This window comes from Nelumbo lutea, chromosome 2 (assembly GCF_056320005.1).
Source record: "Nelumbo lutea isolate HS-2025 chromosome 2, American lotus-T2T, whole genome shotgun sequence".
In the NCBI taxonomy this organism is placed as follows: domain Eukaryota; kingdom Viridiplantae; phylum Streptophyta; class Magnoliopsida; order Proteales; family Nelumbonaceae; genus Nelumbo; species Nelumbo lutea.
In genome coordinates this window covers 28,502,649-28,517,816 of record NC_142685.1, presented here as the reverse complement: position 1 = coordinate 28,517,816, position 15,168 = coordinate 28,502,649, and the positions used below count along the sequence as shown (strand labels likewise).

Sequence of the window (15,168 nt, the reverse complement as noted above, 5' to 3'; positions counted from 1 at the left end):
AGAAGGGAGTAGGAAGTCAACCAGAATTGAATTAGCTCTGGCCGCCAACCCCTCATTATAATTTATACTTAACTTAAAAGAATGAGATATTACAAGAATGCCCTTAGTAGGGTGGCTACTAAAGTAGCTGAACAGTCACAACTTAAAAAAATAAACTAATGGGCCTAAAGCCCAACAACTTCCCAACTTAATAACTTAAAATAAGAATAAAAAACAACTGGGCCCAATAACTAGAAAATTAGCCCAACTCAACACTCCACCTCAAGTTGGGAGTAAATGTCACACATTCCCAATTTGCGTAGATCATGCTCCAGCTTGTTCCTTGCAACACCTTTTGTGAGAACTTCAGCGAGCTGTAGATCAGAAGCAATGTATGGAAGACAAACTTCCCTAGAAGTCACTCTTTCTCTGATAAAATGTCTATCCACTTCAATGTGGTTAGTTCAGTCATGCTCGACTGGGTTATGGGCAATGTTAATTGCTGCCTGGTTATCATAGTACATCATAGGTTCTTCTGCCTGTACACCAATTTCTCTTAATAGGGAACGGATCCAGAGAAGTTCTGAAACTCCATGTGCCATGGCCCTGTATTCAGCTTCAGCACTTGGTCTTGCCACCACTGTTTGTTTCTTACTCTTCCACGAGACAAGGTTACTCCCAAAAGGGTGCATACTCCTGAAGTGGATCTCTTGTCATCAAGGGCATCCCGCCCAATCTGCATCTGTATAAATCTCTAGTTTCAACTGTCCATGATCAATAAACAATATGCCTCTGCCTGGGTGTCCCTTCAGATAAGCAAAAATCCAATCAACAACCTCCCAATGCTGGACTCGTGGAGCATGCATGTATTGACTTACCACACTTACTGCATAGGAAATGTCTGGTCTTGTCATACACAAGTATAGCAACCGACCCACAAGTATCCGATATCTCTAATGTCCTTTACTGGCTCACCTTCCGATTGCCTTCGTTCCAAGCTTCCCTGATTCTTGAAGAAGATCCAAGGCATACTTCATCTGAGAGATAAAAATTCCATGTTTTGATATTGCAACTTCAATACGTAAGAAGTATCTCAGTTCTCCAAGATCCTTAATTTCAAATTCTTTATATAGATTCTTTTTCAGACAATCAATCTCACTTAAATCATTCCCTGTGACAACAATATCATCCATATAAACAATTAGGACTAACACCAAAGATCCCCTTCGCTTCACAAACAAGGTATGATCGGATTGAGTCTAAGTGTAGCCAAAAGCAATCAAGGCCTTTTTGAATCTGTCAAACCATGCTCTGGGAGATTGTTTCAAGCCATAAAGTGACTTCTTAAGACTGCATGCCTTTCCCTTTTCAGCATCACTGTAGAAGCCAGCAAGAAGATCCATATACACTTCCTCTTGCAGATCCCCATTTAGGAAAGCATTCTTCACATCGAGTTGAAACAGGGGCCAAGAGTATGTGGCAGCAAGAGAAAGAAGTATCCAAATAGAGGTCATCTTTGCAACTGGTGCACAGGTCTCTAAGTAATCAATTCCATAGGTCTATGTGTACCCTTTTGCAACAAGTCTAGCCTTGTACCTTTCTATACTTCCATTTGCCTTATACTTTACGGTGTAAACCCATTTGCATCCAACAGTCTCCTTGCCCTCTAGTAAGTCCACAATGTCCCATGTCTGATTCTTAATTAGAGCTTCCATCTCTTCTTGCATATCTGTCTTCCACTCAAGTTTGGAAAGAGACTCACTAACACCCTTGGGTATAGACACAGAGTCAAGAGAGGAAAGAAAAGCACAATAAGAAGGAGAAAGTCCATTGTAGGATAAGTACTGTGAAATACAATGAGCAGTACACTCTCTATTCCCTTTACTGAGAGCAATAGGAAGATCCAAGTTATCTGTAACATGATTAATAGAATCAATGGGAACTAAAACAGTAGCGAGATCAAGAGAAATACCCGAATCCATGATAGCTGAATCTAGAGTCTCCAAGGAACCAACAGGAAGTGATGTGAGTTCTACTGTAGTGGAATCAACCTTCCTGTAAAGTCTCTGTCATGAGTAATGCTGAGAAGCAGGATGCAAAGGAGGTGGTATGGTAGGTGACACAGGAGGGTCAAACACAGGAGTAGACACAGGGACTGGAACTGGGAGAGGAATAGACTGCTAACTCACTTCCCCAAAACACTCCCCCTGAGAAGGATTCTTTGAGAAGTATGTGGACTTGACATCCATGGTAACATACTGGCTCCCAGAGACTAGATCATAGCAACGATACCCTTTCTGATTTCTGCATATCCAAGGAAGACACACTTCTTTGCTTTGGGATCAAGCTTCGAGTAGTGAGGACCAAAGATATGTGCAAATCAGACACACCCAAACACCCTGAGAGGAATAGGAAACATCTCCCCCTCAGGAAAAATGAGACTGAATGGGGTGCTGAATCCAAGTATATGAGAGGGCACCCTGTTAATCAAATATACTGCTGTGAGGACTACATCACCCCAAAACCGAACAGGAACTGTAGATGTGATCATCATGCTTCTTGCAATTTCAACATTGTGCCTGTTCTTCCTTTCTGCAACACCATTCTGCTGTGGACTGTAGGAACAACTGCTCTGATGGACAACACCATATTCTAACAGATATGAAGCAAGGTGTTTTTCAAAATATTCCCTCGCATTGTTTGATTTGAACACCTTTATTCTTGTTCCAAACTGTGTTAGCACCATCTGATGAAATTGCATCACCAAGGATGGTAGTTCATCGCGGGATCTCATCAAGTAAATCCAAGAGTATCGTAAGAAATCATCCAAAAATAAGAGAAAATATCGATAACCTCCCATAGAAGGAACATGAAAAGGTCCCCACACATCAGAATGAATAACATCAAAAGAAGAAGAACACCTTTTATTACTAGTTTTAAATGAATGTCTACAATGCTTTCCAAGTTGACAACCTTCACACTCCAGACTTAACAAACTAACAGACTCAAAAAGTTTTAGAAACAAAATACTCAAAGAAGAAAAAGGCAAATGACCCAAACGATTATACCAAAGCATAATTTGACCCACAGACCCTGACTCACTATCCCTGTTGACATGATGACTCTGATGAGGAGGAAGCACATCTAGAAGGTAGATTCTATTCACTTCACGACCACTCCCAATCGTCCTTTTTGAATCCAGATCTTGCAAGATAAAATGATCAGGAGAAAAAATTACTGAGCAGTTCAGGTTCTTAACCAAACTACTAACAGATAACAAATTAGTGCTCAATCTGAGAACATAAAGGACAGAGGGAAGGGAAATGGAATCATTAATCTTGACAGATCCATTCCCAGCTGTAGAGAAGATGGGCCAAATGGCCCATAGGTTGTTTATTCTTTCTTGTTATTTATGTTTTTCTGTAATGGGCCTTATTCTGGGCCCATCCTGTCTATATTAAGTTCTTTGTAAATTCTTGCCCAACTAAGGGCCTCCTTGTAATTATTCAAATATATCTTAATAAAATAGTGTTAGGGTGCTGAGAGAGAGGAGGTTCGAAACTCTCATTCTCAGACCCTCATTGCCGAACTCTCAAGCTCTCCTCTCTTCAGTTTTCTTCATGGTATCAAAGCATACCCGAACTTCAATATTCTAGGGGTGGAAGCTTAGGCTCGTATTGCCTGATTCTTGGAGGTCATTGGAAGTGCCCAAGACTAGAATCTCTTGGAGAAATGGTTCGGTGGCCAGGAAGAATCAGAGAAAAAAAAAAGAAAGGGGAATAGCTCGGTTCTGTTTTGAAGCTCGAACTGTAAGTTGTGCTCAGTTTTCTGGTTGTTCTATATTACTTTCGACTGTGTTTGGACTGTTGAAGTGTCCGAAAATCTCTGGTTGTTCTGTATTACTGTCCAAAAACTCTAGTTGTTCTGTACTACCTTCGACTGCCATTGAATCTGATTTAACCCAGAAATTTCTGGGCTGTTTTCACTCCTTGGACTGTCAAAACTGCCGAAACATCCTTGTAACAAGGCTGTGGATTGTTACTTATATTTGGCTGTTTTTGGGGGCTGTACGAACTGTTCTTGAGGCCTTTTTTCTTTTTGGCAGTGGGATTGTCTCTATTGCCCACACTGTGTTTGTAAAAAGGGCTATTTCAGCAATACCAAGTGGTATTTACCTTGAAGTCCGGATTTGAAAAGGTACTTCGGCTGAGTGCCTAGAAGTTTCTGTTTACTTCTTGAAGGCTGAACTCAGTGTATTGCCTTCTTGTGGTCGGCTGAACTCAGTGTGTTGCCTTCTTGTGGTCGGATGAACTCTGTTCTTGCTTGTCCTCAATCAGTATACTTATAGAAGTCATCTGAAATCATATTTGGAGTGTTTACATGATGTACTCCTCAGAGTTTGAAAACAAAAGTGGTGCTAAATATGGACTGGTTCAGGGGACTCCAAGTGATTCCTTATTGACTGTGACCACAATTAAACTAGATGGAACTAATTATCTGGCATGGTCACAATTAGTAAAGATTCATGTATGTAGTAGAGGAAAGTGGGAGTTCATTTCCGGGAGTAAGAAGGCTCCCCTAGAAGATGATCCATCCTACGAGAAGTGGATGCAAGAAAATTACACTGTCATTGGGTGGCTTGTGAACTCAATGCAGCCACAAATCGGCCAACACTACCTATGGATGAATTCAGCAAAAGAAATTTGGGACAGTGTTGCAGAAACCTATTCCCAAAAACTCAATGTGGCCCGGGCATATAAATTGAGAAGTGATGTAAAGAATTTAAGGCAAGGGGAGAAACCTCTTGTTGTATATTTCTCAACCCTGAAGTCCCTATGGCAAGAGATTGACCTAATAGAAGCTGTAACTTGGGACACCACCAATGATGCAGAGACCTACAGAAAATTGGTTGAAGGGAACAAGGTATTTGAGTTCTTAACTGGACTAAACCCAGAATATGATATCACAAAACAGAATATTCTTTCCAATGAGTGTGTCTCTTTGTCACAAGCTTATGCATTGGTGAGTAGTGAAGAGAGCAGAAGGGCTGTCCAGGTTCAAGGGGCTGATATTAATGATCACTTTGCCAATATGGGGATTAAACCTAAAGGGAATGCTGGAACTTCTAGTGGCACAGGAAAGAAAGAAGTTATATGTGAGTACTGCAAGAAGCCGAAGCACACCAAAGACAAGTGTTGGAAATTACATCCTAATCTTGTTTCCATTCGGTTTCAGAAAAAACATGATAGTAAAAGATTAGGAAGTGCAAATGTAGCTGCTGGTTCAGATAGTGAAGAGATGTCTGCTTCTGCACAGTTGGCAGCCATGAGAGCAGAATATGAAAAGTTTGGGAAGATGATCAGTCAGCTGAGTGATGTGACCTCTCCTTCCAACCCTTCAGGAAATTCTGCTGCTTCAGCATTTGCTCATTCAGGTATAAGGGCCTCTGCCAATCATGCTACCACTTCGGGTAATCTCAAGATCCCTTGGATTATTGACTCAGGAGCTTCTGACCATATGACCAATCTGTCTACCTTGTTTGTTTCATATGACTTGCTTCCTAGACGTGATAAAATCACTTTAGCTGATGGTTCACTTGCCCCTATCTCTGGTAAGGGAACCATCAAGGCTACGGATTCCTTGTTCCTACCTTCTGCCCACCATGTACCTAAACTAAATACAAATCTGTTGTTTGTGAGTAGTTTAACCAAGTCACTAAACTGTTGTGTAACATTTTTTCCTTCCTACTGTGTTTTTCAGGATCTGGAGTCTCAGAAGGTGATTGGGAGTGACCATGAGGCGAACGGAGTATACCTGTTTGATACTCCGGGACAATGCATTGATCATCTTGGGAATGTTGCTCTCGGATCTGTCTCTTCAGAGTTTGTTAGTTGGATTATGTTGTGTCATCGTCGTTTTGGTCATCTGTCTTTTTCTGCCTTGAGTCATCTATTCCCTGAACTGTTTAAGGGAATTAGTTTGTCCAATCTTCATTGTGAGTCTTGTGAATTGTCAAAACATTGTAGAAACAATTATCCTTTGAGCAATAAAAGATATTCTTTTTCTTTTAATATTGTGCATTCTGATGTGCGGGGGCCTTACCACTTACCCTCCATGGGTGGCTACAAATATTTTATCCTGTTTATTGATGACTTTTCTTGGTTCACTTGGATATTCTTGATGAAATCCCGTGATGAAGTTCCAAGACTTGTAAGACAATTCCATGAATTTGTTCTAACCCAGTTTGATACCAGGATTAAAATCTTCAGATCTGACAATGAAAAGAATGCTTTGAGAAAAACCTATCATGCTATCTCTCTGACATGGGGGTTATTCATCAAAGCTCATGTGCTAGGACCCCAAAGCAGAATGGGGTTGCTGAGAGGAAAAATAGGTATATTGTTGAAGTTGCAAGAAGTATCTTATTTGCCTCACATGTTCCTACCAGGTTTTGGGGTGATGCTGTTCTTACTGCTACCTACCTTATAAACCGTATGTCATCCAGGGTTTTGGGGTTTAAGTCTCCCTTCAATCTTCTTCATCCGGATAAAGACCTTTTTCCTGTTCCTATTCGTGTCTTTGGTTGAACCTGTTATGTACATGTTCCAAGTGTCCAAAGGCATAAATTTGAACCCAAAGCTCAAAAGTGTATCTTCCTTGGTTATTCCCCTACAAAGAAGGGTTATTGTTGTTTTGATCCAAAGTCTGGCAATTGGTATGTCTCAATGGATGTCACCTTTGATGAGCTTTCCCCCTTTTATGGTTCCTCTCTAGAAGGACATTGTCCGCAGGGAGAGGATTTGTCACAGGTGTTTGCTCTTCCTCTTCCTGTCCCTGTTGAGTCTCTTGATGTGTCTGTTTCTCCTTCTAATGTATCAAGGGTGGATCAGTCGTTTCATTCTCCTTGTCCCATTACTCTACCTCCTCGTCCTATCCTCAATCCCAAGGTGTATCAAAGGCAAAGATCCAGAAATGTGCAGGTTGTTTCTCCTACAACACATGAGCCTCATACACTTCCAGTCACAAAAGAGACAACAGGTACTGTTTCAGCAACTTTGGAGTCATCCTTCCCTGACCTTGATATTCCCATTGCTGTTAGGAAAGGAAAACGGAAGTGCACTGCACACTGCATTTCCAAGCACCTTTCTTACAGTTTGCTTTCACTTTCATACTTTGCCTATCTCTCTTCTGTTGCTTCTCATCCTATTCCCAGGTCTGTGTCAGAAGTTCTTAAGATTCCAGAATGGAAGAATGCTATGAGATCTGAAATCGATGCCCTACACAAGAATGACACATGGGAAGTGGTGGATTTGCCTGAAGGGAAGGATCCAGTCGGTTGCAAGTGGGTCTTTACTATCAAATACCGAGCTGATGGCACCATTGAAAGGTACAAGGCTAGGCTAGTTGCAAAAGGCTATACACAGGCATATGGGATTGATTATTTAGAGACCTTTGCACTTGTTGCCAAGATGACATCTGTGAGGGTTCTTCTATCTTTAGCTGCTCACTTTGACTGGCCCCTTTATCAATTAGATGTGAAGAATGCATTTCTAAATGGTGAATTACATGAGGAGGTTTATATGTCTTTTCCTCCAGGGATGTATGGAACCGATATGAAAGGAAAGGTATGCAGGCTGAGGAAATCTCTTTATGGACTAAAACAGTCCCGTAGAGCATGGTTTGAGAGATTTAGAACAACACTTGTTAACTTTGGTTATGTGCAGACACAATCCGATCGTACTTTTTTTGTGAAGAGGAGTGGACCTCTAGCAGTATACCTCATTGTGTATGTAGATGATATTGTAGTGACTGGTAATGATGTTTCAGGAATTCATGATCTAAAATCTTTTCTCCATACAAAGTTTGAGATTAAAGATTTGGGGGAATTGAGATACTTTCTTGGCATAGAAGTGGCTCGATCCAAGGATGGGATTTTTATCTCCCAAAGGAAGTATGTTCTTGACTTGCTCTCTGAAACTGGAAAGACGGGTGCTAGACCAGTTGCTACTCCTATTGATATGAGTCATAAACTCTCAGCCTCAGAAGGGACATTGTTAGAAGACAAAGGAGTCTTTCAAAGACTTCTTGGGAAACTTTTGCACCTATGCATGACTCGGCCAGATATTGCATATGCAGTCAGTTGCATTAGCCAATTCATGCTTGCTCCCCGAGACACTCATACGGCAGCAGTAGAGAGAATCCTATGTTATTTGAAGGGTTCCCCAGGAAAGGGTATTCTGTTTGCCAAGCATGGTCATATGAAACTTGAAGCCTACACCGATGCTGACTGGGCCGGAAACATTGATGACAGAAGATCTACTTCTGGGTATTGCAGCTTGGTGGTTGGTAATGTTGTTTCTTGGAGAAGCAAGAAACAATCGGTTGTTGCTCGGTCTTCTGCTGAAGCAGAATACAGGGCCATGGCACATGGAGTTTCTGAATTATTATGGCTAAAATCATTGATGGAAGAAGTTGGAGTTGAATATGACAAGCCAATGATGTTGTACTATGATAATCAAGCTGCCATCAACATTGCTCACAACCTAGTGCAACATGATAGAACCAAGCATATTGAAGTTGATCGACACTTCATTAGGGAAAGGTCTCTTCGGGTGAAGTGTGTCTTCCTTTCATCACATCTGAAGGACAGTTGGCAGATTTTTTCACCAAAGGCATTCCCAAGGCAAAACTTCAGCATGATACCAGCAAGCTTGGCATGATTGACATCTATGCTCAGCTTGAGGGGGAGTGTAGAGAAGATGGGCTGAATGGCCCATAGGTTGTTTATTTTTTCTTGTTATTTATGTTTTTCTATAATGGGCCTTATTCTGGGCCCATCCTGTCTATATTAAGTTCTTCGTAAATTCTTGCCTAACTAAGGGCCTCCTTGTAATTATTCAAATATATCTTAATAAAATAGTGTTAGGGTGCTGAGAGAGAGTAGGTTCGAAACTCTCATTTTCAGACCCTCATTGCCGAACTCTCAAGCTCTCCTCTCTTCAATTTTCTTGACCAGCAATGGGAACATGGGATCCATTAGCTATAGAGACCTTATCTCTGCTAAAACAGAGCTGGTATGAGGAAAAAATAGTAGAGCTATGGGTCATGTGCTCTAAGGCTCCAAAATCTATAATCCAAGGAGGTCCCTCCTTACCTGAAGTAGAAACATAATTTGCAGTGATGTGTGAACTACCTATGTGAGCAAAGGAAGTAGAGTGAACTCCACCAGTACCACCTATACCTTGCTATCCGCCTACTACTGAACTAGAATTGGTTGTATCCCGCTGGTTCAGAAGCTACCCATACCTCTCAAGTTCGGCCCTTACTGCAGTAGTTGCAACAAACTCCAAAGCAGCTGTAGTAGGAGGGGCCGGAATGTCACTAGTGACTGCCATGTGAGCATTTCCCTTCTTATTTTTCAGTCTATTTGACACAAGATGTGGGTGAAGCTTCTAGCAAGTATCTCTTGTGTGTTTAGACTTCTTATAGTAGTCACAGATCAGATCTCTTTTATCTTCCTTCTTGATTTCACTGCCACTCTAATCTCCACCTTGTTTAGGTCTCACAGTACTCACCATGGCTAGCTGATCAAAAACAGGATTTTTCATCATCACATCTCCCTTGCTCTCCTCCCCTGACACAAAAGCATATGCCTGGGAGAGGGTAACACTGTCCTTGGAAAGAAGATGTTGTCTTGCAATATCATACTCAGGATTAAGGCTAGCAAGAAATTCAAACAACCTATACTTCTCTAGATGTTTCTGATTGGTAGCAGCATCCTTAGTGGTATCCCAAGCAAATGTCTCTAAATGGTCAATCTCCTGTCACATGGTCTGAAGGGTTGAAAAATAAGTTGCAATAGGTCTATCTCTCTGCCTTGTAGCACTAATTTGATTTCTCAACTGATAAGTCCTAGCAACATTCTTTCTCTGTGAATAGGTTTCTACAACCCCATCCCATATTTCCTTAGTTGTATTTGCCCATAAAAAGTTTTTACTTATATGGGGCAACATGGAATTACACAACCAAGTCATCACCATATAATTCTCTTGTACCCACAGGGAGTTGCTAGTTTCGGGTTTCACTTCTTCACCAATGATATACCCTAATTTCCCACGAGCACCAATGGCCATCTTTGCAAATTGTGACCATTCTAAGTAATTTGAACCATCCAACTTAACTGTAGTAATGGTCCCAGTCCCAAAAAGATCTCCAGCACCTCCTCCCACTGGTCTCATTTCACTCTCGGGCTTATTTTTAACTCTGTGACCCTTCATGCTTCTCAAAAAGTGCAAAAAAAAAAAAAAACTGTAATATGCAAGAAGATCAAAGGAAATACTTCTGGAACCAACAACACCTTTCTGGTGCCCTAGATAGTCCTCCCACAAAAGATTCCTTTTCTACGGGACGAGGGAAGAGAGAGAAGAGGCAGCCACTCTCTCCACAGGCCTCCAAATCAGGCAGGACTTGAACCGCCCCCTACAGAAAACTCCAAGGAACCCTAAAAAATTAGGGCGCCACTTCCTAGGTCAAAATTGAAGAGTCCAATAGAAACAATACTTTCTCCCTTTCTCTAGTTTTTCTTGATTTTGATCAGAAACGCTAGACCAGCTACGGAGAAAACAAATCCACCAAAAAATCCAAAAACTGGGTTTACCTGAGATCTTTGATCAGCCTCTTAAATCACCATGCAGTTGGCCAATCTAGGGCTACATGAGAAAACAACTCAAGGAACCTTCGGCCTACTCTGATACCAAGTAGAAATTACTGATTGCAGACTTAGATGACTTCCTTGTGAAGAGAAAGAAGAAGATGAAGGGTTTCAGTAGTAGAGAAGAAAAGAGTAGGAAGTCAACCAGAATTGAATTAGTTCTGGCCGCCAACCCCTCATTATAATTTATACTTAACTTAAAGAATGAGATATTACAAGAATGCCTTTAGTAAGGCGGCTACTAAAGTAGCTAAACAATCACAACTTAAAAATATAAACTAATGGGCCTAAAGCCCAACAACTTCCTAACTTAATAGCTTAAAATAAGAATAAAAAACAACTGGGACCAATAACTAGAAAACCGACCCAACTCAACAATGATGTTGAAGGGGACAAAGAGTTTAGTGTTGAGGGGGAGGGAGGAAAGGAGGCTTTTAGGAAGAAAGGGTGGTTTGGGTTTTTCAATTAGTTCAAAGAAGATCATCAGCTGGAATGTTAGGAGGCTAGGAAGTGCCGCAAAAAGGAGGTTGATTATGGAGATGTTGAAGAAAGAAAAGCTAGATATAGTTCTGATCCAGGAATCCAAGACTCAGGAGGTTGATAGGAGGTGGGTTAGGAGTTTGTGGGGAGAAAGAAATTGTCAATGGTGCTATGCACCAGCTTGGGGTGCTTTTGGGGAAATCATAACAATCTGGAAGGAAGATATGTTTTCTTATTATGAAGAGCTAATGGGAAGATTTTTAGTCTCAGTGAAGTTGAAGAATAATCAGAATGGCTTTGATTGGGTCCTTACCAATGTTTATGGGTCAAATTCCTATAGAGAAAAGAACATGATGTGGGAAGAATTAGCTGATGTTAGAGGTCTATGGGAAGAATCTTAGTGTTTAGGGGGTGAATTTAATGTGATGTGATAAGATATGTGGATGAATCAATTAGAGGAAGACAGAGAGTTACCTCGAGTATGAGGAAATTCAACAACTTTATTGAGGACTTTGAATTAAGAGACTTCCCACTAGGTCAATCCTGTTTCACTTGGTCCAATCTCCAAGCTAACCCAATTTGCTCAAGACTGGATAGGTTTTTAATATCTCCTGATTGGGAAGAACATTGGGAGGAGTTGAGGGGAAAATCATTACCTAGAGTCACAAAAAATCATTGGCCAATCTGCTTGTTTCAAAGAGCCACTGAGGGAGGCCCTTCTCCCATTAGGTTTGAGAACATGTGGCTCACCCATCCGGATTTTAAGACAAAGGTGAAGGAGTGGTGGGATCCCCATGTGCCACAACCTATATGGGAAGGGCAAAAGTTTTTGAGGAAGTTACAAAAATTGAAAGGGGAAATAAAAGAATGGAATAGGGTGAAGTTTGGAAGACTAGAAGAGAAAATGGCAGCCTGATGCACAAATTAAGGAAATTGACAAGAAAGAGCCCCAAGGTGTGATAAAAGGTCATGATAGAGAAAGAAGATGGTCTCTAAAGAAGGAATTAGAGGATACCTTGTTGAGAGAGGAAATTAGTTGGAAGCAACAATCAAGAGAGATATGGATTAAAGAAGGTGAAGGCAACACTAAGTTTTTTCATGTTTTAGCAAATTGCAGAAAGAGGAAGAATTTAGGCTATGTTTGGTTTGAAGGAAAAGATAGGGAAATGTAGGGAAACCTTTACAAATCTTGGATAGGTTTCCTTACCTTTCCCTACCTTTTCCTTCAAACCAAACATAGCCTTAATTTCTTCTTTAGTAATGAGGGGGGACTGAAATTACAAATCAAGAAGAAATTGCTAAAACCTTTGTTGATCATTTTAGATCAATAATTGGTAGGCCAATCACAGAGAGATGAGGTTTGGGAAGATTGGAATGGGGGAATTTGGAAGAGAATCAAGTGGAAGCCTTGGAAAAGAGGTTTGAGGAAAATGAAGTTAAGGAATCCATTTTTTCTACGGATAGATATAAAGCTCTTGGGCTTGACGGTTTCACTATGGCCTTCTATCAAGATTGTTGGTAGATAATTAAGAATGATTTGATGAAAGTGTTTAGGGAATTCCATAGAAAGAGAGTAATCAATCCAGGGATGAACTCAACTTTCTTAGCTTTGATTCCAAAGAAGCGGAACTCAACTTTCTTAACTTTGACCCAAAAGAAGCAAGGTGCCACCCAGCCAGGAGACTTCAGACCTATAAGCTTAGTGGCCAGTATTTATAAGGTAATTGCCAAGGTCCTTTCTCTGAGGCTTAAAAAGGTGCTCCCCTCTCTCATCTCCCAATACCAAGGGGCCTTCGTCCAAGGTGTGGAGGCTCAAAAAAGGTTAAAGAGGAAGGGAGTGGCAATAAAATTGGACTTGGAGAAAGCCTATGATCTTGCCGATTGGGACTTTTTGATCACTATAATGGAAGGTGTGGTTTTGGGAACTTAAAGTGTAAGTGGATGAAAGGATGCTTGCAAACAAGTCACCAAGCGTTGGCAGACACGTATGCCCCAACCTATATAAAGGTAAATTCCAAAGCTTGGTAATGGGTCCCGGGCTGCTGGTCTAATCAGATAGCATGCACCCAATCTGCACCAATTATTCCGCTTGCCCTCTCTGTCAGATAGTGGGTCCTGGGCTTTCTCCACGTATCCTTGACATGTCATTCGAGTCACTTGGACGTGTCTCACAAGATTCACCAAGTATCTCGTTCATCATCACCACTTGTTGGCCGACACGTATGTCTCCGTAAATTCCAAAACGTGGTAGGTAGATTGCATTTACTGGTGAACTGCATTTATTGTCTTTGATTTACCTAAGACAGCTCGGGTAGGCTACTAAATTAAGCGTCGGAGTTCCAAGCCCAGGATACCACCCCGGGCCCTCTGACTTGCCTCTGGTTTGCAAGTTTTCACCTCCAATCCGCACCGAGCCCCATCCGAGGAGCCTTTTAGAGTCAGCACTCTTTATTTGGTGACTTTGATCGTCATCAAAAACAAATCATATTCGAGTGAGGCCCTGATATCTTGATATTTCATGGGTTTGATGAACTAAGAATACAGTGCTACTTGCGCATCATATAAGACTTGCTCATGTTTTACTTTAATTTCAAATTTTTATTATAACAAATCATAGTATTCCCAATTGTCAAAGCAATCTTGAGAAGTCCTATGATTCAAATGAGAAGTCCTATAATTCAAATCTTTTACTCTTACCACCTTAAGATTTGTGATCAAAACCAGTGAGAGAGAAAGAGAAAGCAAGACGCTTACTTCCTAAGGTGTCGCCTGCCATACATAGAACAGTGAGGCCGTCGGTCCTCTTGACATGGAAAATATACCGATCCTGCGAGTATGATACATGGCTGTCGTTGGTGCCCGGGATCTTCTCCAGTATATTTCGCGCGATATCGTTCGCGTTTGTCGACGTCGCACTGAATTCCGCCAAAACCACAGATCCTCTCGCAACCAGAGCATACAAAATTGCCATCTCTCTCTCTACTCAACAACAATGAATTAATAAAAGAAAATCCTCCTTTCTTCTTTCCTTGGCGAAATCGATTGACGAAGATTGACCTTGCTATCTATCTGAGTAGAAAAGATTCATCTCTGCGGAAGAAAACCTAGGGTTTCAATGGATTTGCGGAAGCTGAGCTCAATTAGCGGCGAATAGAGACAGAGAAGCTGCGGACACGGAAGAGTACCGAAGTTCCAAATTCCAACAGATCGATCGGACATCGGAAAGGGAAGAAGACAGGATAGCTAGAAAAACGTAGTTTTTTTATTGTTTGAAGGCTTTTGGGCTGAGCTGGATGCCTGGATCACAGTTATTGGCCGGCAACGACAAACATGGGTCGGTGCCTCGGTGGATAAATCAGAGACGTAGACAGTAAGTCAGAGCCCATGCCCATTAAGGACGACGGTGGACCAATGAGTTGGGCTGACCTTGAAGCCCGAAAATTCTAGGAAACGGGTCAGGTACATCGGATCTGATCAGTGTTCAGTAATACAAATACAAAACAAATGGATCGAAATATGCCGACCCAACAAAAGAAAATCCGAGCCGAGACTTATAAGTGGTTCGAAATATGCCGGTCTGAACCGAGCAAAATCTGAATTAAAAACCGGTCCAGTGTGCTGTCGTGTACTTCTTTGTGAGTTGAGTTCCCTCCACGCTTTGTTTTGAAATGGACCCATTCGCTTCGCGCGTCCTTCGTGGTAGCTTCTCTGATTTAAATTCAAAGAGATGCATGTGTTTGTTTGGAATAAGAGCATGATCTGTTTTCCTATTGAATATCGTTTTGCCAAGTATTTTTTCAATGTTTTCGAACACCTGGACGGTTGGGCCATTCAGACCGGGAACCCATCCAGGCAACCGGTTTTGTTTTACTCAAATCCGGTCCTTGGTCAAAAACCATTAAATTGGTCAATGACCCATTGACCCAAGCGATTGAACCATTGAGTTGTTTGACCCTTTCAATGGTTTTTGACCGCTTTTTTTTTTTAATTATTTTAAT

At 41.3% G+C, this 15,168-nt stretch overlaps 1 protein-coding gene across 1 annotated transcript in view; it reads right to left on the bottom strand.

The window, feature by feature from the left end:
• LOC148869469 (vesicle-associated membrane protein 711-like) overlaps positions 1-14,566 on the bottom strand; it is a 45,635-nt gene extending 31,069 nt beyond the window's left edge. Inside the window, exon 1 of the mRNA XM_088970707.1 lies at positions 13,925-14,566. Within this exon, the coding sequence (XP_088826833.1) occupies positions 13,925-14,141 (217 nt within the window). The 5' untranslated portion in view covers positions 14,142-14,566. The remainder of the gene's footprint in view (positions 1-13,924) is intronic.
• Positions 14,567-15,168: the final 602 nt, after the last annotated feature.